Source organism: Fukomys damarensis, unplaced genomic scaffold, assembly GCF_012274545.1.
Source record: "Fukomys damarensis isolate Sample0158 unplaced genomic scaffold, DMR_v1.0_HiC HiC_scaffold_30, whole genome shotgun sequence".
NCBI classification, from domain to species: Eukaryota; Metazoa; Chordata; class Mammalia; order Rodentia; family Bathyergidae; genus Fukomys; species Fukomys damarensis.
In genome coordinates, this window is record NW_022900942.1 from 47,513,136 (window position 1) to 47,538,895 (window position 25,760).

At 36.9% G+C, this 25,760-nt stretch overlaps 1 protein-coding gene across 1 annotated transcript in view; it reads left to right on the plus strand.

The window, feature by feature from the left end:
- The window catches only part of Rprd1a (regulation of nuclear pre-mRNA domain containing 1A), a 56,589-nt gene extending 34,522 nt beyond the window's left edge, over positions 1–22,067 (plus strand). The window contains exon 7 of the mRNA XM_010638041.3: positions 20,305–22,067. Within this exon, the coding sequence (XP_010636343.1) occupies positions 20,305–20,454 (150 nt within the window). The 3' untranslated portion in view covers positions 20,455–22,067. The remainder of the gene's footprint in view (positions 1–20,304) is intronic.
- Positions 22,068–25,760: the final 3,693 nt, after the last annotated feature.

Sequence of the window (25,760 nt, forward strand, 5' to 3'; positions counted from 1 at the left end):
ACTCAGGATCTTGCCCTTGCCAGGCAGGCATGTGTGGTGCCACTGAGTTACATCCCTAGCCCTGGTTAACTGATTTTTAAGTCATCATAGGATAGTCCGTTACAATAGCCCACTCTTATCTGTGGTAGATATGTTCCAAGATACCCGGTGGATGCCTGAAACTGTAGATAGTACCAAAATATACATATGAAGTTTTCATACATATATACCTACCTGTATAGTTTAATTTATAAATTAGGTTCATTGAGTGATTTAACAATATGAAACTGATTATAACAATATACTATAATAAATGTTAATATAGTTTCCCTTTGTCCAGCTTTTTTTTGGGGGGGTACCAAGGATCGAACTCGGGACCTTGCACTTGCAAGGCAGGTGGCAGAACCACTTAGCTAAGCCTCCGCTCCCCCTTGTCCAAATTAATCTTTGTTACACTACAGTAATATTTTTGGACCATAGTAACTGAATAACTGAAATAGAGTGTGAAACCCTGAATGACTACAGTACTTAAGAAAACTTATGTGGGCTGTATGTCAAAGGCAGTATCTAGATGAATTTTGGCTGAGCATTTATTTATTTATTTATATTTATATTTATTTATTTATTTTTATTGATTGATTGATTGATTGACTGATTGGTGCCAGGGATTGAACTCGGGTCCTTGCGCTTGCAAGGCAGGCCGTCGAACTGCTGAGCTAAATCCCTGGTCCTGGCTGAGCATTTTAAACAAAAGAGAAAATAGCCATTTGAAAGTAAAATTGTGCCACAACATTGTCCTTTTTCTCCTTATCATTAAGAGTAACATTAATATGTGAAGGAAACCATGAGTAACGAGTCAACAGTACTCTTCAGTGTACTTACTGTATAGTATATTGAATTCGTAAAAAGTGAGAGTGCCACCTAGTGGAGCAATAGAAGCTACAAATTAAATCCTGCTTTTTTTTTTAATGTACACTACAATGTAAAAGTGGAATTTAATCTGTTATTGTTAAATTATGCAGTTTGTCCTTACTGTAGCAGCTGAAGGTTGTTGGGAGTGAGAGGAGATTGGAAAGTAGATTAGAAAATAGAAAAAGTCAATTAGAACCACATTTTGGAGTATACTTTCTTTTCAATGAGCAGATGGTTATAGGAGAAGTGACATTGGTAGTATGTGAAAACGTTTGTAGTTGCTGAGAAGATCAAATGGAGAGATTTGGAGTAGGGAGTCCAGATAGGGTTTAATTTAAAAAAATTTGTATGCAGAGCAGTAAAGGCTTGAACTATACAGCAGGTAGCAGTAAGTGTTTTTAAATCACAGTAGTGTGTGTTCATCATAGTTTAGAAACCATTGATAATAACACAAATACTAGCTACAATTTTATTACCCCTTAACCTTTAACAAAATTTGGAGATACAACCTTGAGACCACACTCTTTTTTGGGGGGGATACTGGGGATTGAACTCAGGTCCTTGTGCTTGCAAGGCAGGCCACCGAACTGCTGATCTAAATCCCCGGCCCTTTGAGACCACACTTAAGGGAAATAGACACACATGTTTAAATACCAAATTGTTTCTCTGGTCTGAGAAACTGAAAATGGAAATAAAAACCAAAATGTATAAGAGATACTGGGAAATGGGAGGAAAATGTTCAAATGAGAAAGGGATCAAGAGGGGAAGCAAAAAAGGAACAAAATTTGAAAAACAAGGTTTTGTAAATGAGGGGACAAGGGGTTGAAGGGGATGTGGGAAAAAAGCAAGATATATCATGTACAGGTACACATTCTCTATGAAAATGCTATCATGTATATCTAAAATGTACCAATAAATGTTTTCCTTAAGAAATAAAACACATTTTGACAATTTTTTGGAGGCATAGAATCATAGTATATATGACATATTGTCTTTTTTGCACATTTACTGTAAACATGGCTATGTTCTCTCTTTTTTTGCCATGTTGGGAATTAAACCCAGGGCCTTGCGCATGCTAGGCAGGTGCTTTACCACTCAGCTGAACTTGTAGCCCAGTTATCAATCTCAGCTTATTAGCTAGGTTATATTTTGCTTTGAGAAATAATATTTCTTTCACCAGCTACATGTTATTTGGCATTTATCCTTTATTTTCTTGCCATTGGAAAATACTGCTCTCAATAACTTTTTGATATTTATATTGTAGTATTTCTTTTGTTTTTGCTATGAAAAATACTATCCCAAATCACTTTACAGCTTAGTCTGCTTATCTGTGGTAGTTCTTTCATAAATTTCTAGAAATAGAAGAAAAAATGAAAATTAAAGCAATACAATTTAGTTTTCATTCTTAAATCAGCTATGATTTAAGCAAAACAACACCCTACATCATGGCAAAGAGATGTGGAAGTGGGAACTCATTGTTCACTTAGGTTTATGTGGACTGAGGTGGGAAGGGCAGTTTGGCACTAAGTGTCAGAAGCATTTTACATGCTTTCTGATCTTTCACTAGATAAATTGCATAATGTCTTACAGTAGTAGGACATTCTAGATGCAATTAAGGTGATTAGGGTTTTTTTTTTTAATTACAAAACTGGGGAAATACACAGCATGTAAATGCAGTTTACCATTTTAAAGCATATAGAGCAGGAGTGTCAAGTTCAGTCACATATAACCTACCTCCTGAACTTTTTCATTGTGCAGACCTTCATTGAATGGCACACTTCCATTTCCTCCTTTTCGCCCAGGCTCCAATGTTTGTAGCTATGTTTGACTACTCCAGGTACCTTATGTAAACAGGACTGGCATGTTAGCATTACACCTACTAAGTGTATCCAGAGTATACCTATGCCAGAATTTTCTTACTTTTTAAGGCTAACCGATATTCCATTGAATACATATTGTTCAATAATTCATCAGTAGATATTTAGGTTGTTTTCTTCCCACCCCCTGTGGTACTAGAGATTGAATCCAGGACATTTGCACTGAGCTACATTCCTAAACCCTACCTGCTCCTTTTTAAAAATTTGAGGCAGAGTCTTGCTCAGTTGCCTGGGTTGGGTTGGGTCCAAATTTCAATTCTGCCTCAGCCTCCTAGATGCAGGCATTATGGGCATGTGCTACCATGCCTGGACAAGACTACATTTCTTACTCTGTGGGCTTAGGAATTACAGAAGTAAATATTTGAAAATATGTGTTTAGTACAAGTGATAGTCTCTAAAAAGGACCTTAGGGTAATTTTAGTAAGCAAAGTAAATGCAATCAAATATAAACTTAATATTTTTATTCTATAAAAGTTATTCAAGGGCCTGGGATTTAGCTTGGTGGTTCTGCTGCCTGCCTCACAAGTGCAAGGTCCTGAGCTTGATCCCTGGTACCCCCCAAAAAAATATTCAAATAAGTTCCAGTAAATAAAATCCTTACTATTACAGTTTATGACATTTGTTTTTGCTGTGTAATAACTACTTTTAGCTGGACTTGGTGGCACATGCCTGTAATCCCAGCACTTGGGAGGCTGAGACAGGAAAATTGCTGCAAGTTTGAAGCCACCCTGGGATATATAGTTCAAAGCCAGCCTGAACTACATAATGAGGCCATATCTCAAAAAACAAAACAGCAACAAAAAACCTTTTAGGCTCTGTGCTTTTTGTTTGTAGTATGTGCATATTTTTGGTAAAGCATTAACATTTACTTTGCTTGTGTAAAATTTGGAACTATCAAACTTTTAACTATCTGCCATCACAAGACATCTGCCATGGAGTTTTTAATAGGTTTATGTATTTTTAAAAATATTAGGCCAATATATTAGCCTGTAGACTTTAAAAACCTTGACTTTTGTCATTTTTTGTGATACTTTCTAAGTTATAAAGTTGTACATCTTTTTACACATTGAAGGGATAAGGGCAGAAACTGGCCTATGCTTAGAAACTTTTCTTGATTGATTTTAGTCTTAAATCACTAAACACTTGCAGAGGCAGATGAGCTTTCTGCTGGAGAGTGGGAACTCAGTAATTGGGTTGCTAGCATACTGACATTGGACAACATATTTGACCTCTTGTTCATAAAATAAGGATAGAAAATTGTACCTACCTTGTATGGCTAATAGGGGACTCAAACAAATTGGGTGTTTACCCAGCATATAGTAAATACATCAGAAGTCTTAGCAACAGAAAAAAACATAGGTTTTCTAGTTCATGCATGCCTGCCATTTTATCAGTAAATTTATGTCTTGTTTTATAGGGATGCTCTGTGTTTTATTTATTTACTTTTTTTGCTATGTTGCCTAGCCTGGCCTTGAATTCCTGGGCTCAAGTGATCTTCCCTCTCGCTTTTGTGTAGCTGGAACTGTGGGTACACAGCACCATGCTTAGCTGGAATATTCTCTTTGCATGTCAAATGTCTAATATTTTTCTTCCATCACAAAGAGAAAGTACTTATCTTGCTACTTGCAGTTTTACTGTCTTAATTGCAACTGGGTTTCTCAGTACCTTTAAAAAATATATTCAGTCAGTTTTTGAGATTTTTGGCTTTACTGAGTCAAGCCTATTTGTCTGCTATGTATGAAATCTACTCTTCAAAATTCGGTATAGTATTTGCAAATTTTTTGGTAGTTCTTATTTCTTAGAAGTATTTCTTTAATATATTGGCTCCACCCCCAGTGCTCTAGAATGATTAAACTGGGAGACCTGGATTTAAAATGTGGTCACCTTACTTCTTTGCCTGTTTTAGTTGTTAGCTATCTTTTAAGAATATCTTTTTTTTTTTTTTTTTTTTTTTTTGGTCCCTGGCATCGAACTTGGGCCCTTGTGCTTGCTTGTGAGGCAGACAGCAGAACCACTGAGCCAAATCCCTAGCCCTTAACTGTCTTTTAAAGAGTGAAATAATATTTTACTTTTGACTTCCTGTTAAGGATGAGTTACAGCTTTCTGCTAGAACTTAGAGAAGACAAAGTATATATTAGAATATAACATAAAACCTGGTATATTGCCTTTATCATACAACTTTATAGTAAAGATGTATATATTATGTAAATGTGAAATAGATGAGAAAAAATGGAGAAATATACAGAGGGATTGAGAAATGTGGAGAACTACAGGGCTACACTATTCAGTAGGTAGCTATTAGCTATATAAATAATTTAAACTAATGTTAAGTAAAATATAAAATTTAGTTTCTTAGTACCAATAGCCCCATATGCCTGTTGGCTACTATGTTGGATAGTACAAATACCAAACATTTCCATACAAGAAATTCTATTCATTACTGATAAAGATTACCAAAACAGTAAGTATAGATTAAGAGATGTATAGGAAGTGACAAATTGACAGTATATATAGTATCTGTGCTCCAATAAGATAAGAATGCTAGTCAGATGTATTGGCACACATCTGTAATTCCAGCACTCTTGGAGGCTGAGACAGAAGGGTTGCAAGTTTCACTCCAGCTTGGGAAATTTAGTGACTTACTGAAATACTGTCTTCAAATAAAAAGGGCTTGTAGCTCAGTATAAAGGCCTTGGGTTCAAGATCCCCTTCCCCCATCACCAGAGAGACACTGACTGGGTGCTCCAGAAGAGGCGGCCACCTTCCTAAAATATGGAATATTGACAGGATTGAATTGAATCTACATCCTCTTGTGTGCTGTTGTAAAAAGTGGGAATATTTAGACAAAGCTTGGATGACAGAAGTGAGACACTGGGAAGAAGTACCAGCACACTTGTCTAAAGACACTGTAGTGGAAACAATCAGAAGAGTCAAGCCTCTTCCTCCTCCTTTCTGGGATCAAGTAGCAGTGGTTAGGAGTCTGTACTTGATAGTTTAGAGCAGAGGGAAAGGGTAATGATCCCTTTGGGTTGGTAAGAGCCAGGAGGAGTGAGGGTCATTTATATGGAAAACTGTTTGCTAGGGTACTCCATTTTTGGGTCTTGCCCACTGATGGCACAAGTAGGTTGTACATACAGTCTGTAGTAAAGAGATCACAACCAGAACTACCAAATATTTTCAGGAAATATATAAGATAGCAAGCTCTTGAAAATAGCAAAACTGCCAATCATAGTAAAGTAGCTACTGAAAAATGTCTGGACCCCTGGGTAATTTCTTCCTCTCCTCTGCCCTCAGCATGTATGAAAAAACTTGATTCTTTCATTGCCTTTTCTGGTCAGCAAAGGAATGTTTGCAAGCAAGGAAACAGCAACAGTATCAGAGTCCAGGTTTGTGAAATGAGAGAATAGAGTAGATAAAAGGGAGATACTTTGTGAGATTTTGGAATACTGGAATTATGCTGAATTTAGACATTGTAGTTAGGTGATGTTCTGTGTTTGCAATGCATTATTTTCTTGCTTGCTTTCTGTCTTTTGATTTGAGACAAGGTCTCCCTGTGTAGGTCAGGCTGGCCTTGAACTCTCTATGCAGCTCTGGCTAGCCTCAAACTCATGGTGATCCTCCTGTCTCAGCCTCCCAAGTCCTGGGATTATAGGCATATGCTACCATTCCTGGCTGCAGTGCATTCTTTAAAATGTATAAAGATACATTCTGTGAAACTCCAGTATATCAAAATCAGTAATATACTGTCAGGTTTAGTCCTCCCCCCACAGTTCTTGTAAATGCAAAATATTGTAGCTATTGATGATTTTTATGTCCCTTAGTATTCAGAGTATTAAAATTATATCTCAAGTAAATTAGAAACTATGGACTACCATTTTAAGATAGTATCTCCTCTTTTAGCCAAACAAATTGATTTAGTCAGGGAAAACTGATCATGTCTGGAAGTTTTTTTTTTTTTTTTTTTTTTTTTTTTTTTTTTGTGGTATTTTTTTTTTTTAGTGGGTCAAATAGAGATTGTGATGCTATGGGAGTTTTTGTTTGCCTGTTTTTTAACTTGCCTAGGCTGGGCTGCAATTTACAGTGCTCTTCCTCAGCTTTCTGGACTGCTGAAATTGCAGAGTATGCCATCATGCCTGGCTATGATACTGCTTTTGATGCTCATCTCATTTTTGTGAACTTTTAATCTGTCAAGCAAAAGATGCATAACAGTTTTCATCATCTCTTTTTCCTGATGTTAAAGAAACATCTGTGAATCCGTGCAATTGCTTTTGCATTTGTATCCCTGGAAAATTTGATGCTGAGTCCCAATTGAGTTTCATAACATTTTCCTTTAGTGTGGCATCTTTGGTCAGCCAGATGAAATCCATTTTGTATCTCTGGACCCAAATATGCAGATGTGCACACTCAGCGTGTGTGATGTCTATGCTTGTTTCTTGGCATAAGTATCAGCATCCATTTTATTTTACAGACCCTGCCATACAAAACTTAAATACTGACTTTTGTTTTGAGGCAGGGTCTCACTATGTAGTTGAGACTGACCTGGAACACACTATGTAGCCCAGGCTGGTCTCAAATTCACAGTGATCCTCCTGCCTCAGCCTCCCGAGTGCTGGGATTACACGCATGCGCCAGCACACCTGACTCAGGAGCTATTCTTATTCCACATTGCTACCTGCCCCCAAATTTTCCTACTCTTAAAGGAAAAAAAGAAACATCTAGATGTCTGGTACTAACTAAACTAGGCTGAGTTTTATCATGTCAGCTTTGGCATGTTCTAGATGTCGTTCTTTTTTTGTTTGTTTTGAGAGTCTCAGAATTCTTAGGCTGCTTAAGAGAATGAAACCTCCCAATAAAGGAAACATTTCTGTATACTACATGGATTTTTAAAAAAATACCTGTTTTTGTATAGTACTTAATCTGAAACTCTGCTGTTTTACTTAAACTTCATTGTAGGGTAGATAACACCTTACTTGTTACTCATGAAATAATACTTAGCTATGTTATAAGTATTTTTCTACTGGTGGTGCTACTGAAGGCAGTAGGTACTATACTTTTTTTTTTTTTTTAATGAAAACACTGAGGTGCAGAAGTGTTTGTAATTCAAGGGACATTTGAAAAATACCGTTCAAGTCCTGGTAAGATTTTGATGCACTGTGTTTAGTGTTTTACACACACACACATATTAGTGCATGGCTGGGGGTATAGCTCAGTGGTGGAGCACTTGCCTAGAAACACAAGACTTTGGTGGGTTTAATTTCCAGCATGGTTGAACAGTTAATTAAAATGTCATCAAAACATAATTTTAAAAAGTAACAGTTGGAGCTATCTTGTACAAATTTATGTATATAAACATGGATGTATACCTTAGTTGGTCTTTGATGAGTATAGAATGTGCACTGAAATAAGGAAGTGGGAACTGGGTGTTGTGGGCTCTGGATTTCCTGTGTAAGCTTGAACAAATTTTATGCTTTCAAAACCATTCTCTTCACCTTCAAAATGAATTTCAAGCCTAATTAATTATATGATCTGTTGTAGCTCTAAAATTTAGTGCTTTTGACTTTTCCTCAATATCTATCTTATAGTTAGGTACTTCTAAGTACTTTTGATGAATTTGGTTTATAAGAATAATATATAGATAGTGGGAATTTTCTCATAGCCAATTGGAAAAATTGGAAAAATACTAAAAAATAGAAAAAAAAATATTCAAAAGGTTGTCAAAGTGGCTTTTTCTGTGCTTAATAGAACAGCTAGCCAGCATTTATTGTATCTTTGTTTCTTTCATATCATACAGGGATAGAATTTTTTAAAGGTCTTTATTCATGTGAGTAAAATTAGTTATGTTTTCTGGACCATTTGAAAGAACTAGATATATGTGATAAATGAGAAAGAACGGGATTTACTGAAAAGAATATTGAAAGTTTTTTGATTATTTAAAGTCCTCGTTGCCTCTGTAACTTCATTTCCTTCTGTGCACCGTTATTCATCTATTGGTGGAGTGGTATTATTGGTAACTGTATCATATAGTTTATTTAACCACTCCTAGATGTTGAAATAATACTGGTGTTAGAGCTAGAATGTAAGTAATGATAATTTGTGTTATCATTGTATCCACCAGATTTGTTGAGAGAAAGTTTGAAACTGCTTAAAAGTCAGAATTTCTTGTAAAATATTTTCAATATTAAGTTGTGTTAAGGTCATGTTATAGAGAATGTAATTGATTCGGAGCAAAATGTATTTCATTCTTGGAGCATATCTGAGTCTTCCAGTATATTCTCGGAAGTTTTGTAGGATTAATAAATAACTCCCAAGAATATACTGGAATAAGACTCAGATATGCACCAAGAATGAAACATGTACAAGGGAATGCAAAAATATTTTGTAGGAAGCTGATTATCAATAAACTTGATAAATTTTTAGTGTTTATTGTGTCATAGTATTTTAGTTTAATTCTCTAATTCCTATGGACGTTTTAGTTATTGTATGACTATTGGAAATATAGCTAAATACATTTAGCTTCATTTGATAAAAAATATATATCCATAAATATCAGAAAGGCATATTACAGTGTATGACAAGAATGTTGAGGTAAGAATCTTTTGAGTTGCTGACATTTTTGAAAAATGCACGTATCGTACTCGTGTACCAATTTACTTAAAACTTTAGTTAACTAGATAGAGCTGCTTCAAACTCATTAATGACTTAACTCACTTATTCTACAATTAACTGCATTAATTGTTAGTTAACGTTTTGGATAGGTCAGAGCATTGTTCTGTAATCAGTGCAAACTGAATAAAGATCACTGTCAGGCTCTGCATTCTCTCATCATCCCCTTTCTCTGCCTGAAAACTACCAGTATACGTGTCTATATTAGGTTGTTCCAATGTGACTGCATCATTGTAGTGAGGATGTGGCTTAGCATCCCTTCCTGTAAGAAAGTCATCCTGTGTAGCTTTTACCACAGTGATACAACTAGTATGGTGTTAAGCAATGCCGATGAACTAAGTTTTTCAAATGCAGAGAATTCCTTAGCAAAATGAATTAATTTCCCATGCTTATGTAGAGGCAGAGTCCAGAGTGGCAAAAGAAATACAAAACCCTTTGAGTAGCGGTAGGGAGATCAGCACTGAGGACAGATATAATTTATGTGAATATCTGTCTAGATACTTTGGAAACTATCAGAAAGAGGTAATTAGATTTACTTTTTTTATTATTTTAAAATTTTTTTGTGACAAGGTCTCCTATGTGGTCCAGGCCAGCTTTGAACTCATCAAGTAGCCCAGGCTAGCCTCAAATTCACAGTGATCCTCCTGAGTGCTGGAATTACAGGTGTGTCTCCATGCCCAGCAATTAGGTTTACTTCTGAGGAGAAAGTAGGACCAATGGATACAGGAAGCCATCAAGATTTTTTTTGAGATGGTCTCATTTTGTAGCCAGGCTGGTCTTGAACTCACAGTGATCCTCCTGCCTCAGCCTCCCAAGTGCTGGAATTACAGGTGTGTATTACCTCACCTGGCATCATCAAGATAATTTTGCCAGTTAAAACTGCCTAATATGAAAGAGCTGTTTAATAGAGTAGTAAATTTCAGTCTCTAATGTCTATGTCTATAGCAGACCTTAAACACAGACTTGCTCCTAGTCAGCTTAACAAAACCACATGCTATAGACAGACCTGTTTAACTTTTGATATATACATCTGTGTTTGCATTTGTTTGTTTTTGGTCCTGGGGATCAAACTTGGGACTTTGTGCTTACAAGGCAGGCAGTGGAACCACTAAGCTAAATCCCTTCTGGGTTTTAATAAAAAATTACCTGACATGCTAAAAGGCAAAACATCATCCAAAGAGAGAAGCATCAGAACCAGTCTGTCATGACAGATTTAGAATTATCAGATCAGGAATTCAAGATAACCTTTAATACATTAAGGACTCTAGTGAAAGACACTATGAAGAACAAATTGGTAATTAAGAGGTGGGGAAAAATAAAAAGGAAATACAGTACTAGAAGTAGAAAAACACTAACAAAAGAGTGAATTTGATCGGTATTCCAATACTATAGATACTGCCAAGGAAAAAATTGGTGAGTTTGAGGATAGGTCAGTGGAAACTTGGCCAAATTGAAACTCAGAGAGAAAATATAAAATGACTCATAAATAGTACATCTAGAAATTGTGGGACAGTTTGGAAAAGTTTAATATGCTTAGACTATTAGAGGGAAAAAGAATGAAGCAGAAGAAATAATTTTGAATTAATAATGGCTAAAAATTTCCAGAATTAATGACAGGCACCAAACCACTGATTCTGGAAATTCCATCATCAAGCAAGATTAAAAAAAACAAAAAGCAAACCAAAGCTATAGTTTCCATTTAGGTAAATCATATTCAAAATGCATAAATGCCAAGACAAATTTGAAAAGTCAGGGAGGAAGAACACCCTATCTATGGAGGAATGAAGACATAAAATATAGTGGGCTTCTTTGCAGAGCTATGCATGCAAAAAGAAGGTGAAAAGTCTTGAAAGAATTTACCAACCCGGAATTCTGTAAAACCAATTAAATTATCCTTGCAGAGTTTGCTGTTGCTAAAAAGGATCAAGAGGAGGTTGAATGAGGCTGGGAATTTAGCTCAGTGGTTCCACCGCCTGTCTTGCAGGCACAAGGGCCCAAGTTCAATCCCCAGTACCAAAAAATAATACAATAAAATAATACATTTTAATTTTATCCCATCTCCCCCCTTAAAGCCCCTACCCCTCTCTGCTGAACTGCATTCTGTAGATAACTTAGCTCTGGAAGATGATGATAAGTGTTGAGTAAAAATACATTTGAATGATTTTGAAAAATGTTGCAAACCAAATTTTAATCTTGGATCTTCACTCTGGCTTTCAGTATATTAAGAGTCTGAGCAGGATTATAGCATGGAACATGGTGTTTAAAAATGTTTGATCCTGAACATAAACTCAGAACCTTTTGTTTTTGGCCTGTTGGTTAAAACTTTGCTCAACAATATTCCATAGGATGTTAATTTTGGGAAACACTGTATTAGATGATGTAATCTTGAGATAGTGTGATTCTTTAGTATCTGAATGGTATACTTAGGGTCTGCTAAAAAGTCACACAAAGAATGAAAAAGGAACATGATCAAGTCAACTTCCTCATTTAAATTATGTAGAGATACAGTTTCCTTAAATTGGTTCTCTCCTCTTGATCCTGAAGTTGCATACTTAGGAAAAACCAGTGTTACATGTTGCCCCTGAACTCCTGACTTGCCCCTCTGTCCCTCTACCCTGAAGATTACAAGTGATAATTATTGGGAGGTTCAGCTTTCCTGCAATTTTGGGCACCATTCCTGTATGACCAGCTCTTTTCTGCCTTGTTTTCTGTTACGTCTTTATGTTGCTGCTACTATTGTTAAAAATTTCATCTGGAGGCACATATGCTTATATTCATGAGAACATGACAGCTCTACACTGCTGGTAATGCCAAAGATGTTTTAATGACAGACTATGTTAGTCACAGTTTATTTCCTTATTATTGGATTTTGTTTTAAGGATGAGTGTTAGACTTGTTCCTCTAGTGATCTTATTGTTGATTAAGGTATCTTTCAGTTAGATAACATAGTTTTGCAAAATAACCCCTTTCAAAAATTCCAGCATATGTGAAGCAGGAACGTACTGTATAATGGTTAAGCATGAAGACTGAAGCCATTGTGTCTGGGTTTGAGCTCCTTTCCCCCCTCATATCTGTTGACTCTGGAAGAAATTCTTTGTTGTTGTTTTGTTTTTTTGAGACAGGGTCTCACTATGTAGTTGAGACTGACCTGGAACTCACTATGTAGCCCAGGCTGGTCTCGAACTCCCAGCAATCCTCCTGCGTCAGCCTCCCGAGTGCTGGGATTACAGGCGTGCGCCACCATTCCTGGCTAGGATGAAATTCTTAATGGTTAGTTGTGGTTTTATTTTCATCATCTAGCCTCTATGAAGATTAAATGCAGTGCTGAAAACAAAGGTTGGCATTTTGGAAAATAGGTATTTGGTTTGGGTCGCTGTGCTAATTGAGATCTTGGTATGCATAAAGCTTATTTTTAATATTACATACAATCAGAGTATGGCATTACTGGTTTTCAGAAACCAGTCAGTCCTTAACTAGTTAGGCATCAGTTTACTTAAAGAAAACCTGATAAAACATTTTGCCCTCAGTGCTTTGTTGCTTTGTTGGCAATCCAAGAGGCTAATGAGACTGGGCAGTAATGAGGTTCTTCAGAGTAAGAGCCCTAAAATGAACTAAAGGAAGTAAGACTATATGATGATATAATTTAAAACAAACTAATTCCCATTAAAAGTTAATATTTTCCTACAGTCAAAGACAACTCCCAAGTTGTCTTTATCTACTCTATCAAGTAGAGGTAAACGTGAAAAGAAATGAGAAAAAATTTGTTTTGTATTTTTTAAAAATTGGCAATTCCAGGATTAGATACTAAATTTTAACATTGGTTTTCCAGAAGGTAAGGGCAAAGCACTATTATTTGGGCTTTGCACTCCTTCCTCTAGGGATGGTAACAGACTTAATTCATCTCCACGGTTTTAGAAATTCCTTGATGTCTTGGATTTTCTTGTTGTCTTAGAATTTGTGCTTATCTTGGTCAACACTCCAGTTGACTTTTCCTAGTTAACATAGCAAAGAGCTCCAATTCTACAGCAAGCAAAATGCAGTACATTATGGTAGATTGTCTTTTTTCCCCCGGTACTGGGGATCGAACTCAGGTCCTTGTGCTTGTGAGTCAGGCTCACTGCCACTGAGCTAGAGTTATGGTGAATTTCAAAAATTAAAGTCAGAGCTTCTTAATACTTATATTGAGGGTAATGGCTTTAGAAAGACTTTGTTAACTATGGTTTTGCTTTGTGGTACTGGAAATTGAACCCAAAGCCTTTGCACTGAACGGTCACATCCCTTTTTTAAAAATTTGAGGCAGGGTCTAGCTGAGCCACTAAGTTGCTCAGAGGCTGAGCTAGAACTTGGAGTCCTCCTGCCTCATAGTGCTGGGATTATAGGTGTATGCCGCCACCCATGGTTTTTATGTTAACCTCTTTAAAGAGACAAAATGTCAGAAAACAAAATCAGGAAGAGATTTTTTTGAGAACTAGTGAAAGAAATAAGTATTGTGAAATTACCATCAACTGAAAGACATCTAAAATGTGTTCTGAAAATTTGTCTGCATGGCACCTTTGAATGAAGATCATTAGTTTTATTTTCAGTATTGTTTGTTATTTTCTGATCCAAGAACCTACTGATTTCATTCTCAAATATTTAGTTGAAATGGAAACTGAGAAGGATAAAATAGGTAAAATTTAAGCAGCCACAACTGAAACAACATTTCAGAGTAAGAATACAATTTGAGATTTATAGGGGAGAAACTAAATTGCTTGGATATCTACATGGATGCTACTTCTGGAATTCTGTGGAAATCGATGTCATGTGGAAATGATGTGCCACTACGTCCATCTTCATGAAATATTGGGAATAAAGTCTGTCATGCTAGCATTGTCCCTGTTTTCTGAGCGGAAAAGTGCTAGTGGTTTTTTTTGTTTGTTTGTTTTGAGGCAGGGTCTTGCGAGGTAGTTCAGGCTGGCCTCAAACTCGCATCAGTCCTGCCTCAACCTCTCAAGTGCTAGGATTTTAGGCATGTGCCACCATGCCCAACATGTACATTTAAAAAATATGTATTTGGTATTTCTCAACTTAGACATAGTTATACTTGGACGGGAATCTAGAGGTGATACAAATGGAGAGAGAGGGAGTGACTCGTCTGTAGTTTTCACAGCATTCTGAAATCTAGACTGTTTAAACTTGCTTCCTACAAGACAACTAGCTCAACTGGGATCAGGATTCTGTTTCCTGTTTGGTGCTCTTTTGTTTCTGCTGTGGTAATTATCTAAAAAAATGGATTGGAAGCCAGTGAGCATGTAGGTCTATAGTTTGGAATCAGCCACCACTGATCCCCGTATGGGTTCAGTTCAGATTATTAGCATTTGTAAGAAAATGGCAGCTGTGAAAATATGTAAGTTCAGAAATAGTTAAATCATTTATCTAAAGCAACTAGAATTTTAGAACAACTATCTGGGTCAGCCGTAAAATGAATAAGAGCTCTGAATTTTGGGAAATTTACTCTTTTCGATGTTCTTAGTATAAGATGATATGATGCCATTCCAGAATGATAACCACAGATGTATAGCACTTTTTAATCTAACTCCCACATTTATTTAAGCCTCATAGCTTTTTAAAATAGCCCTATTTTGAGGGATGGGGATCTAGCTCAGAGGTTCCACAGCCTGCCTCGCAAGTGCAAGGTCCTGAGTTTGATCCCCAGTACCAAAAATAAACCTATTTTATAAAGAAACAACTAAGACTTAGATGATTGTTGGTAGTTCCTGCCCAGGTTCACATAGGCAAGAAGTTAGAGGCATTATTTCAACCCAGATCTCCTGACTTCAATTGCTCTGCTGAATACTGTAATAAATAAATACAAAGTATGTTTCTCCTTAATTATGGATATGAAACTAGACAAAATCCAGTATCTTTAATAACTTCAGTAAAATAAATAAAAATGAGTAATAGCACATTGTAGGACATTGTGTCTAGAGCAAGAAAATTTTTCGTGGCAAGCTGGGTGTGGTGGTGCACACCTGTGATCTCAGCACTCCCACGAGGATCACTGTGCGTTCAAATCCAGCTTGGGCTACATAAATCCTGACTCAAAAAAAAAAAAAAAAATCAGTGGCAGTTGTCATTCTTTTTTTTTTGGTACCGGGATCGAACTCAGGTCCTTGCGCTTGCGAGGCAGGCCACCAAACCGCTGAGCTAAATCCCCGGCCCTGTCATTCTTAACATAGGTCTGAAACATTAAAATTTGGATACTTGATATATACTAAATTTTTCTAATGGTTCAGATTTCAAACTAACAAGTATGGTGCATAGGGGTATGTCATACCTCCTGATTTATCAATGTTGAAGGGTTGTGGCAGTATAAAGAATGTTTCTGCCAGTTTTAATGTGATAACATTTTTTTGCTATAATCATTAGTTTAGAGGCATTGTTTACTGTCTATGCAGAGTTTACTTCCTACATCTTTCCTCAAGTATCTTCTATTTTTATCATGAATTTCCTTTTAATCAACTAGGTTATTTAAAACAAATTTCTAGAACTTAATGAAAAAAAAGATGATCCTGCCTTTGGGAAGATACGACACACTTCATCAGACATGCATTCATATACATTGGTAAGACAGGTCAGAGAGCTTTAGCTGGGAGCCTGAAGTAAGGATGGCAGGAAAAAAAAGGAAAGGACTTCAGTTAGAGTGAAAATTTATGTTCACTCATATTGTGGGTAAACTTTTGAAGAATGGAAGGGCTTAGATAGAGGGAATGAGCCTTAGAAGCTGGAACTGAATAAATTGATTTGACAATTGTAGAGGAAAAAAAATCAGACTGCATTCTTTAGGGTAGTAGTGTTGACACTGGCAAGTAAAGGGGGAATCAGTATATTAAATGTGTTCTTATCTATAAAACGTGTTTTAGGATTTTTGTGAAGATTAAGATAGGCAAAGAAGTTTGGATCTGGGGAAAACTAATTTGTCCATTAGATTTTAAAAAAACATTTTAGGGCAATTTTAGGTTCATAGGAAAGCTATGAAAATACCAACTTTGCTTTCTTTAAGGCCTCATCCCCAAATAGTCATATTGGGGCTTAGGGCTTCAGCATAGATTTAGGGAGAAGAGGACACACATTTAGTCCACAACAATAATAACTACTGGGATTCCTTGGTGTGTGTTTGTTTTGAAACAGTGTCTTAGGTAGTTCAGGCTGGCTTTGAACTTAATATTCACCCCAGGCTGGCCTTGAATTCACAGTGATCCTCCTTCCTCAGCCCCCCAGCTGCTGGGATCACAATGGCTTCTTGTGGTTTGGGGTTCTTTTGGGGGGTTGGGTGGGGGGAATTCCAGTAAGTTTTTTTTTGAGACAGGGTCTTATATAGTTCAGGCTGACCTCTAACTCACAGTGATCCTGCCTCAGCCTCTTGAGTGCTGGGATTACAGGCATGAGCCACAACACCCAACAGATTCCAATAATTTTGAGGTCATTTGTTTTTATCCTAATATTTTATCTTAATATTTTCTGTAATTTTTATCCTTTATTATTTCTGTAAGGTGGGTCTGCTAGCAACAGATTCCATTTTTGTTTGGAGAAAGTTTTAATTTTTGAGGTAGCTTTGCCAGATTTAACATTTTTGGTTGGAAGTTTTTTCCTCTGAGCACTTGGAATATTTTCCTGCTGCTTTCTGGAGTTCCTTCTGAGAAGTAGAATGTTACTCTCCCTCCTTTCAAGATTTTTTTGTTTTAATTTTCTGCATTTTTGCTTTGATAGGTCTATGGATTGTTTTGTATTTATCTGATTTGGAGATTAGGAACTATTTTACTGCCTGCTTCTTCCCATAGACCTAACTCTTGAGTTGGGGCTCTGGCCCTGGGGGTGGGTACAGTGGGAAGCTTTTCCCTGAATGATAACCCCACTCTTGGTGAAGAGGAGAAAGCAGTCTGAGGTTGTCTCAGCTTGTCTCTTCTGATATAGAGCCACTACCTGAATTGAGGCCAGGAGTTATTGGGAACCCAGTTTTCTCAGTGCTTCACATCCAAGGTAGAGTGGGTACTGGGCAAAAAAGGATTTCTCCCAGGCTCTTAACTCCCCTAGCTTAGGACTTGAATTCTAGGCAGCTAGTGGTAGGGTGAGAAATTCTGCCAGCCTACGCTTTCTGGGAATAAAGCCCTTCGTCTGGGAGCATTAGCCACTCAGAGGAGAGTAATCTGTGTTGTGAATGGCAGCAGTTGAGAAAGTAGAGGCCATGCCTTGCTGAGGTGGGAGGGGAAAGGAGGGAGCACTGTGGGTTCAGATACCACTCACTTCTATTTTGCTTGACAGTATATCCCCAGTGTTTCAAAAACACCTACTGTGTGTTGGACTGTCACTACAGCACTTAACAGTCCTGTGGGCGAAGGGACAGTAGAGAAAGTAGTCAAAGTGCTTTGAAGGAGGAGTACATGAGTGGTGCTGTTATGGTTCTGATCCGAGAAAAGTCTATTAGTGTACACGAGAGCCAGAGTAACATGTATTATTGTGAGCATTGTCATCACACCAGGCTCTGGGATCTTGGTGCCCCTTTCTAAACCACCAGTGAGTCAGTATAAAATTTCTAGGACTGTACTAGATAATACAGTAAGGTAATTTACTGGATTTCATTCAGTTTCTTTAGGCTGTTAACAGGCAGTTCACTCTTGCTGGCCTCTAACTCCTGGCCTCAAGGCATCCTCCTGTTCCAGCCTCCGAAGTAGCTGGAACTACAAGTGCATGACACTGCCTGCCTTTTAAAGACAGCTCTTTGTAATTAAAAAATAAGACTGTCTGGATGTTGGAGATCAGAAAGTTAGAAACTAGGGTTGGCAGAAATGACTGCCAAGGATACAGTAAACTCAAAACATACAGCACCAAGCAAGCAGAGGATAAATTCATTTTAGATGTGTGTGAACAGAATCAGTATATTGAGCTGACTCCAGAGTTTATTGGGTATTCAAGAGTAATGTGGCTAAGAACTATGGAGGTCACTGATGTGAAGCAGATGAAGGTATATGTGTTTGCTATCACACTAGCATGTTGTGAACAAGATACATGTGGAGGTGGAGATGTGTAACAGGAGATTCTGTTGAGAATTATGCACCCAGAATGTGAAATACCACTGTTCTTACCTTCTATATACCATCTAACATTGAAACCTACATGGCATTCCAGTTTGTACCACTGATAAAGGGAGAAATCAAGAGGCAACATCATGCCTTGAGATTACAGGACTGTGTTGAAGTATCTTACAACACCTTTACCTTCAATACAGATTAGAAATGCAGGGACACAAGGACATGGTAAAAGTGGACACCTCTAAAGAGGATTCTCAGTACTACAAAGAAATCGCTTTTCGGCCTTTTGGCTAAGATCAAGTGTAGTAATACAAAGAAGCCTCACTAGTGTGGAGAAGAGGTTCACAATTCTAGCTCTGTATTAATATTTTCAGAACTTTTACAAAATTCATATATTCTGGACTCCTTTCCAGATACTTAGTTGATATGCAGTACAGTCTGTAGTTCTCTTGAAAAATCAGAAATACCCTAAGTGATTCTGATGTGCAGCAAGAGTTGAGATACACTAATGAAGAAGTTAAATCTATATAGAAGTAACAAAATGTTCACTTAACCTGTATAAAATGTAAAGCCGATGATCACGTAACCCAATCTCTGTTGTTTGTGGATCATCCTTGGTTAGAGGGAGGGAAGATTACAGTCTCTCTAAAAGGAAGAATACCCATTTTCTAGACTCACCCTTCTGGCCTCATCTCTATGGTTAGAGGGGGAAGATTACAGTCTCTCTAAAAGGAAGAATACCCATTTTCTAGACTCACCCTTCTGGCCTCATCTCTACTAGGTGATAGAGTGTAGAAGGTATCCTCTGCCACCCCATGTAGAAGATTTAGTTGAGGATCCAAAGGAGGGGCTGTTCCCACAAAGCCAAAGATGATCTTGACTGGCATTCAGTCAGCTTCCTTCCCTGTTTGCAGGCTTTCAAGTTAAAATGTTTTTAAATACATAAAGTAAAATATATAACCTTACAAAGGAAACATTGGAGTACAGCTATCCAAATTTTAAAAAATTGTACAATAATACATTCTTCCTTATGAACAAGTAACATTCTAATAGATCTAATTGTCTATTCAGTCAATTATCATTGGGTTTTTTTTGTTTGTTTTTTGTACTGGGGATCAAACTTGGGACCTTGAGCTTGCGAGGCAGGTGACGGAATCACTGAGCTAAATCCCTGGTCCATCACCATAATTTTTAAACGTAATGATAAATGTAAACTTCAGTGTGCAGTGGTTGTAAAAAGCAATGAATATGAAACGGCTGTTTTTCTGTTGGGGATAGTTCTGGTTACTGATAATACTGTGATGGTTTGTTGCCACATTAACAATTGAAAACTGCTAAGTTTCAATTTAACTTGTAAAGATAAATAAGTAATTTTAATTATTCAAATTCAATACCTGGAAATCTTATATGCTGAAGTTAGGCATACTGATATTGGTCTACAGTTAAAAGATTTTTTTAAAGGGTTTCTACCCCTTTTTTAAAAAACAAAACATTTATTGGTATGTTTTAGGCATACATAACGATAACATTCATTTTAGGGAATTTGCACCTGTACATGGTACATCTCGCCCTTTCTCATTCCCTCCCTCCCTCTCTTATGTAAAAAGTTTTGTTTCCATAAATTTTTTTTCAAAATTTTTTATTTTACCTATATATTTTCATAGCCTGTGTTGTGATATTGAAACAATACTGGAGTAACTTTTTAAATTTGACATTAACTGAGTATAATGCCAGATTTTATGAACAGCATTAACTAGGTAGATCTTTGAACCTCCAGATGTTAACAAAATGATTTGATATTGCAGGAATACAAGCGCAAGTTAGCCAGAGTTTCCCTGGTACGCAAAGAACTCAGGTCTCGGATTCAGAGCCTGCCAGATTTATCTCGATTGCCCAATGTCACTGGCAGCCACATGCATCTGCCTTTTGCTGGGGACATCTACAGTGAAGATTGATGACCATCTTCTTCCCAGGACCCAGGACTTTGCAAGAGATGGAGACAGGTTAGGTGAATAGTCCTGTAGTGTTATTTTTGTAACTGTTGAGAGAGTGATGCTAACAAAAGAAACAAGTAATTTATAAAATTGTTTAAAATGCTGGTTTGTTTACTATTTTATTAGTAAGTTAACATGACTTAGTTTAAACAAAGTGAGGATCTCTGTGTATTAATAAGCTTACGAATAGTGATTATTTTCAAGAGATCTTTTTGTAATTTTTTTTGATCCAAGGTCTTGTGAAAAATTCCTATTTCTATTTCTTCATGTATTTGCAATTGTTTTTCTTTATTGTTTTCAGTATCTAATCACTGTATACTAATGGGGAAGAACTAATCAGGATTTGATCGAAACTTTATTATGGTATAGTTGGGACTTGATTATAGGAGAAACTAAATGTTCCATCTTAATCTTCACCTTTTTTCCCAAACCAAGTACTGGTTCTGTGCCTCTCCATGCCTTCGATCCCTAGTGGTCAGCAGTTTAACACTAAACATGGGCATCGGCTGAAGGGTTAGATCAGAGCCTAGAGAACTTTGCCCTGGCAGCAGTCCTTTCCAGCTGCCAGTGTAGAGTACATAGATGCTAAACAGGGACTCCCTTGATTACACTGTTTAAAATTATTTGAGTAGATTAATATAAAAAAGCTTTGGAGATATGAATTTTGACACTCTACCAAGAGAATAACTTTGGTTCTGGAACTGATTTCTACTAAATAAATCAGTTTTTTAACATAATTGATCCATTTAATTTAAAAACATACATGTATGGAATTTAAAAAACATTTAAGAATGATGATACTTCTATTATTCCCTAAACTATTTAACTTTAAAAAAATAGTATTTTTAGCTGTAATAGCTCTAGAACACAGTATTCATTACTGTTTAGTAAAGTAGACTGGAACATTTTTGATGTTTCTGTAGGATTTTTTTTTTTTTTTTATACCAGGGATCAAACTGGGGACCTTGTTTTTGTGAGGCAGGTGGCAGAACCACTGAGCTAAATCCCTAGCTTCTGTAGGAATTTTGAGTAACTGTATTTGGAAATTAAGCAGTGCTACACTACAGGGTAGATCTGGTAAATTTTATATTTGTATATTTACAGATGTAAATACAAAACAAATGTACTTTTACCTTTTATTTCTAACCTTGTGTGTTAGTGCAGTTGCATGCTCTACAGCTTTCTTTTTAAGTCACATTGTTAAGCTGTGGATTTGTCTTTAATGATGACTTAGGATATACATTTTTCTCATTCATTGCTTTATATATTAGACATTTCTCATTGTAAGTAGATTCAAATTAAATAATAAAACATCTTTTAAATCACAGAAGGTAATTACATTTCACTACTCTGAATGGCTTCACTCTTTTTTTTCAGTATTAGAGATTATAATTAAAATAAATTTACATGTGAAGGAAAAGGCATACATTTATTAATAGCTAGTAGTTATAGAAACAGTGCTTTTACCAATGTGACCTCTTCCCAAAACAGATACATATAGTAGTCCCAGACCACATATATCTTATATTCCAAAGTGTTTTAGACAACTTTTGAGAGTTAGGATACATTTTCTTACAGAAACAACAGTAGTTGGCTTCCCCATGCACACTACCACTGAAAGCTCACATCGGAACCTAATCCACTTAACTATGATGTACTTAACTTACAATATGGTTGATAATTACTCATCTTAGACCCTGACCAATATTTAATAACATCACTCTAAAGAGATTGTGTGCGGCAGCTAAACTCACACATGGGAGTGTCTGCCTGTGCTGTGTACCTGTGTCCCTAGGTGCAGGAAAAAGAAGAAAAGATTTAACAAAGGGGAAGAGGAGGTAACAAATATGCAATTAGAAAACCTGCTTGTATCTATTATGAAAGTATACCTAGCTATTGTTGTTGCAAATGTGAAAGCAAAATCTTCTATGTTAATTTATTTTCCATATCTTGACCTTATTTATGATCTGCTAAAGTGGTGATTTATCCATTCAATATATATATATATATTTTTTCCCATTTAAAACTAATTTATAAACTATGTAATTGTGGGAACATTTGAAATCTTTGAGAAGTTTGTTGGAATTTTTCACCATTAAAGACAGACTTCTGACTTAGATACTGATTTTAATGCCAGTATCTACTCTAAATATTTATGATAAAAATGCATTATTTTTTTAAAGAGCTTGATGAGATTTGTGATAAGTAATAGTACTCAAGAGCCTGAATCCCACTCCTTGATCAGTCCTCCACAAACTTCAGTTGGGTAGCTCCCTAACTGAACATAAACAGTAATCTGTTTTAGAAGTCATGTTCTCAGCCTTATGATAGTTAACTTAGTGAGCCTTAGCAGTAAATAGTCTTCCTAAAAGGAAAACTAAATTTTCATAGTAAATGGGGTTAGGTTGGGAGTACTATAACACCAAATTGTTAATCATGAGCATTTTCTTCACTGTGTACCTGAGGCAAATCATGCAGCTGAGTGTGGTTTGGCCTGGCCCCTCGAGAGAAAAGCATGTCACCATGCTTGAATGAGGGGTACTGTGCTTTGAATGGATGCCATCACTCTTCTCTCCATAAACAGCACAGGTTGCTGTCTGGAGTGGCAGTTGGAACAGATTCCCTGGCACTGCCCCTGCTCCTTCCCATCACTACAGCAAGTAAAAGAACCATATTGAGGAACTACGAATCTGAGAAAATGAGTTGTGCTCAATACCAACCTCCCTATGAGGAAAACCGTTCCATATGCCGCTATTTTGGTACCTTTTCCACAGCACTCTGAATCATTGTTTTTCTATTAGAAATCCTTCAGAATCAGCAAAAGCTGGAATGACCTAGTGATCTTGATTTGCAAAATTAAAAGAACAAACGGAGGTTATCAGTTTTCACTGTAAAGGAGCAGCTCATCTCTTCACAGTATAGCTACTGAACTGGTCCTGACACCTCTTTAGAGAGAAAAATTTCAAAAGTAAAAGTTAATTTTAGGGAAAGGTAGAAGGTTCTTTCTGAATTTTCCATTCTAAAAATTTATATAACATGGAATAACATAAAGCTACTAAACTGCTTTGTATTCTATTAAGAAATAGCTCCTCAAGATGTAGTCATATTTCACAATTGTTGCACTATGTCAAAGCTTTTTAAAGTGTACTTCCCAGTCTCTGTATGGAAAAGGAACGTTGTGTTACTTAATGAATTTACTTATACAGAGTATTTGTTGACAACTCTGATTCAGCCACCCACACTGTTCTGAGGTGGCAGTAGCACATGGGAAGATGAACTCTCCTGTTTGTTTATCCTTTTTTCTTTGGCTGTATCTGATGACAGTATATATAAATGGTCTTAATAAAGTTTTATGTTCTTTTTGAAGTTTCCTTGTGTAGGTTGTTTCTGTGACTCTGATTCAGTGGATATGGGTATTTTTTGTTTGTTTGTTTGTTTGGTACCGGGGATTGAACTCAGGTCCTTGGGCTTACGAAGCAGGTGGCAGAACAACTGAGCTAAATCCCCAACCCCATTGGATCTAGTTCAGAGCTGTAATAGTAGTGCTTAAGTGCTTTTAAATGGACACCTTCACTTGGTGCCTGGACTTCTGCAGCTAGGCCTTGCTGTACCTTGAATTTATTTTTATGTTGCTGGGAATCAAACCAAGGCTTTGCACATGCTAGGCAAGTGCTCTACCAGTGAGTTATATCTCTGGCCCCACCCTTTAAATTTAAAACAAAATTGGGGAATACTAAACCAGGCCTGGTAGTTCATGCCTGTAATTCCAGAACTTGGGAGACTGAAGCAAGAGGATCACTAGTGTGAGTCTCACTTGGGGAACTTAGCAAGATCCTGTCTCAAAAAATGAAAAAAAAGGGCTGGGATGTAGCTCAGTGCATAGAACCTGGGTTCAGTTCCTTGTACTGCAGGGTGTGTGTGTACCTTGAGGAATAGTAGAAATCTGTAGGAATTTCTAGGATATGTTTGCTAGAATTCTTTGGTAAGACTTCGGTGCATTTGCAAGAAAGACATACAGAAAATCAAAACTGTGGTTCTTCTAATCCAGAAAGTTTCAGAGACGTCTTCTGGCTAGTACTTCTGGTGCTCTTTGGCATCTGATCACTTTATCTGAATTCAAGTGTTAATTCCCATCCACTTCCTATGCAGTAGTAGGTTTTATAAGTGGAACTTACAGCCAGAGATTCTATTTCTTTTTATATTTTATTTCTTTTGACATTCTTTTTTTTTCTTTTGGTACCGGGGATCTAACTCGGGACCTTGCGCTTGCAAGACAGGTGGTGGAACCACAGAGCTAAATCCCTGGCCCTATTTTCTCTTTTGAGATTCTGTTTCTGATGTAAGATAATACGAAAACCTGCAGCGACAACCCCTGCCACACACACACTGAATATTGGTGATCAAACTCAGGGCCCTGTATGTATGTACTAGACAAGTGTTCTGGCACTGAGCTATATAGCCCAAACAGAAACTCAGTTTTAAATAATCTTCTCGGATGAGTCTCATTGAGGTAATCAACAGAATGCACTTTGAGAACAATGACCTACAAAGCATAGTTGATAACATGATAATGGCTGCTTACACAAATAAGAGTATTTACTGTGGACCAGGTACTGTTATAACACTGCACATACCCTTTATGATAGACACTGATTATTCCAGTTTTATTTATGGGAAACTAAGACTAAGTTCTGCAGGATCCTAAACAAGTCAAATGGTGAAGTTGAGATTCACACTCAACTCCTTTACAGTATAACACTCACTTTGACAGACATACTAGTGAATCTGACTTAAAAACGTTCTCCCGGAATGGAACTCATTTATAAGTTGGGGACTTACTGTACACCTTAACTACCACTTAGATTGATATGTTGTGTAGCATCTCCACTATCACCAGGTCCACATTTTGGATGACATGTCTTACTTTTTTTCTTTTCTAAGACAAAATACCTGACACCCATCGTTAAAGGAGGAAAGGTTTATTTAGCTCATAGTTTGTAGCAGTTTCAGTTCATAGTTGGCCGGCTCCAGGGCATGGTGGCTTGGCAGAGAGGCATCACAGAGGAGAAACAGTTCACAGCAAAGCAGCAAGTGACAACACTAGCCTTGTTTCTGTCCCTTATATTTTATCTGGGGTACCCACCTTTAGGGCTGGTAGCTCTTACAACCAGGGTAAAACACCCTTAATCCTACCCAGAACTATGCCAAATCAGTCCTTAGACTAATTTAGTCATCACACACCTTTAATCCCAGCACACACTTAGGAG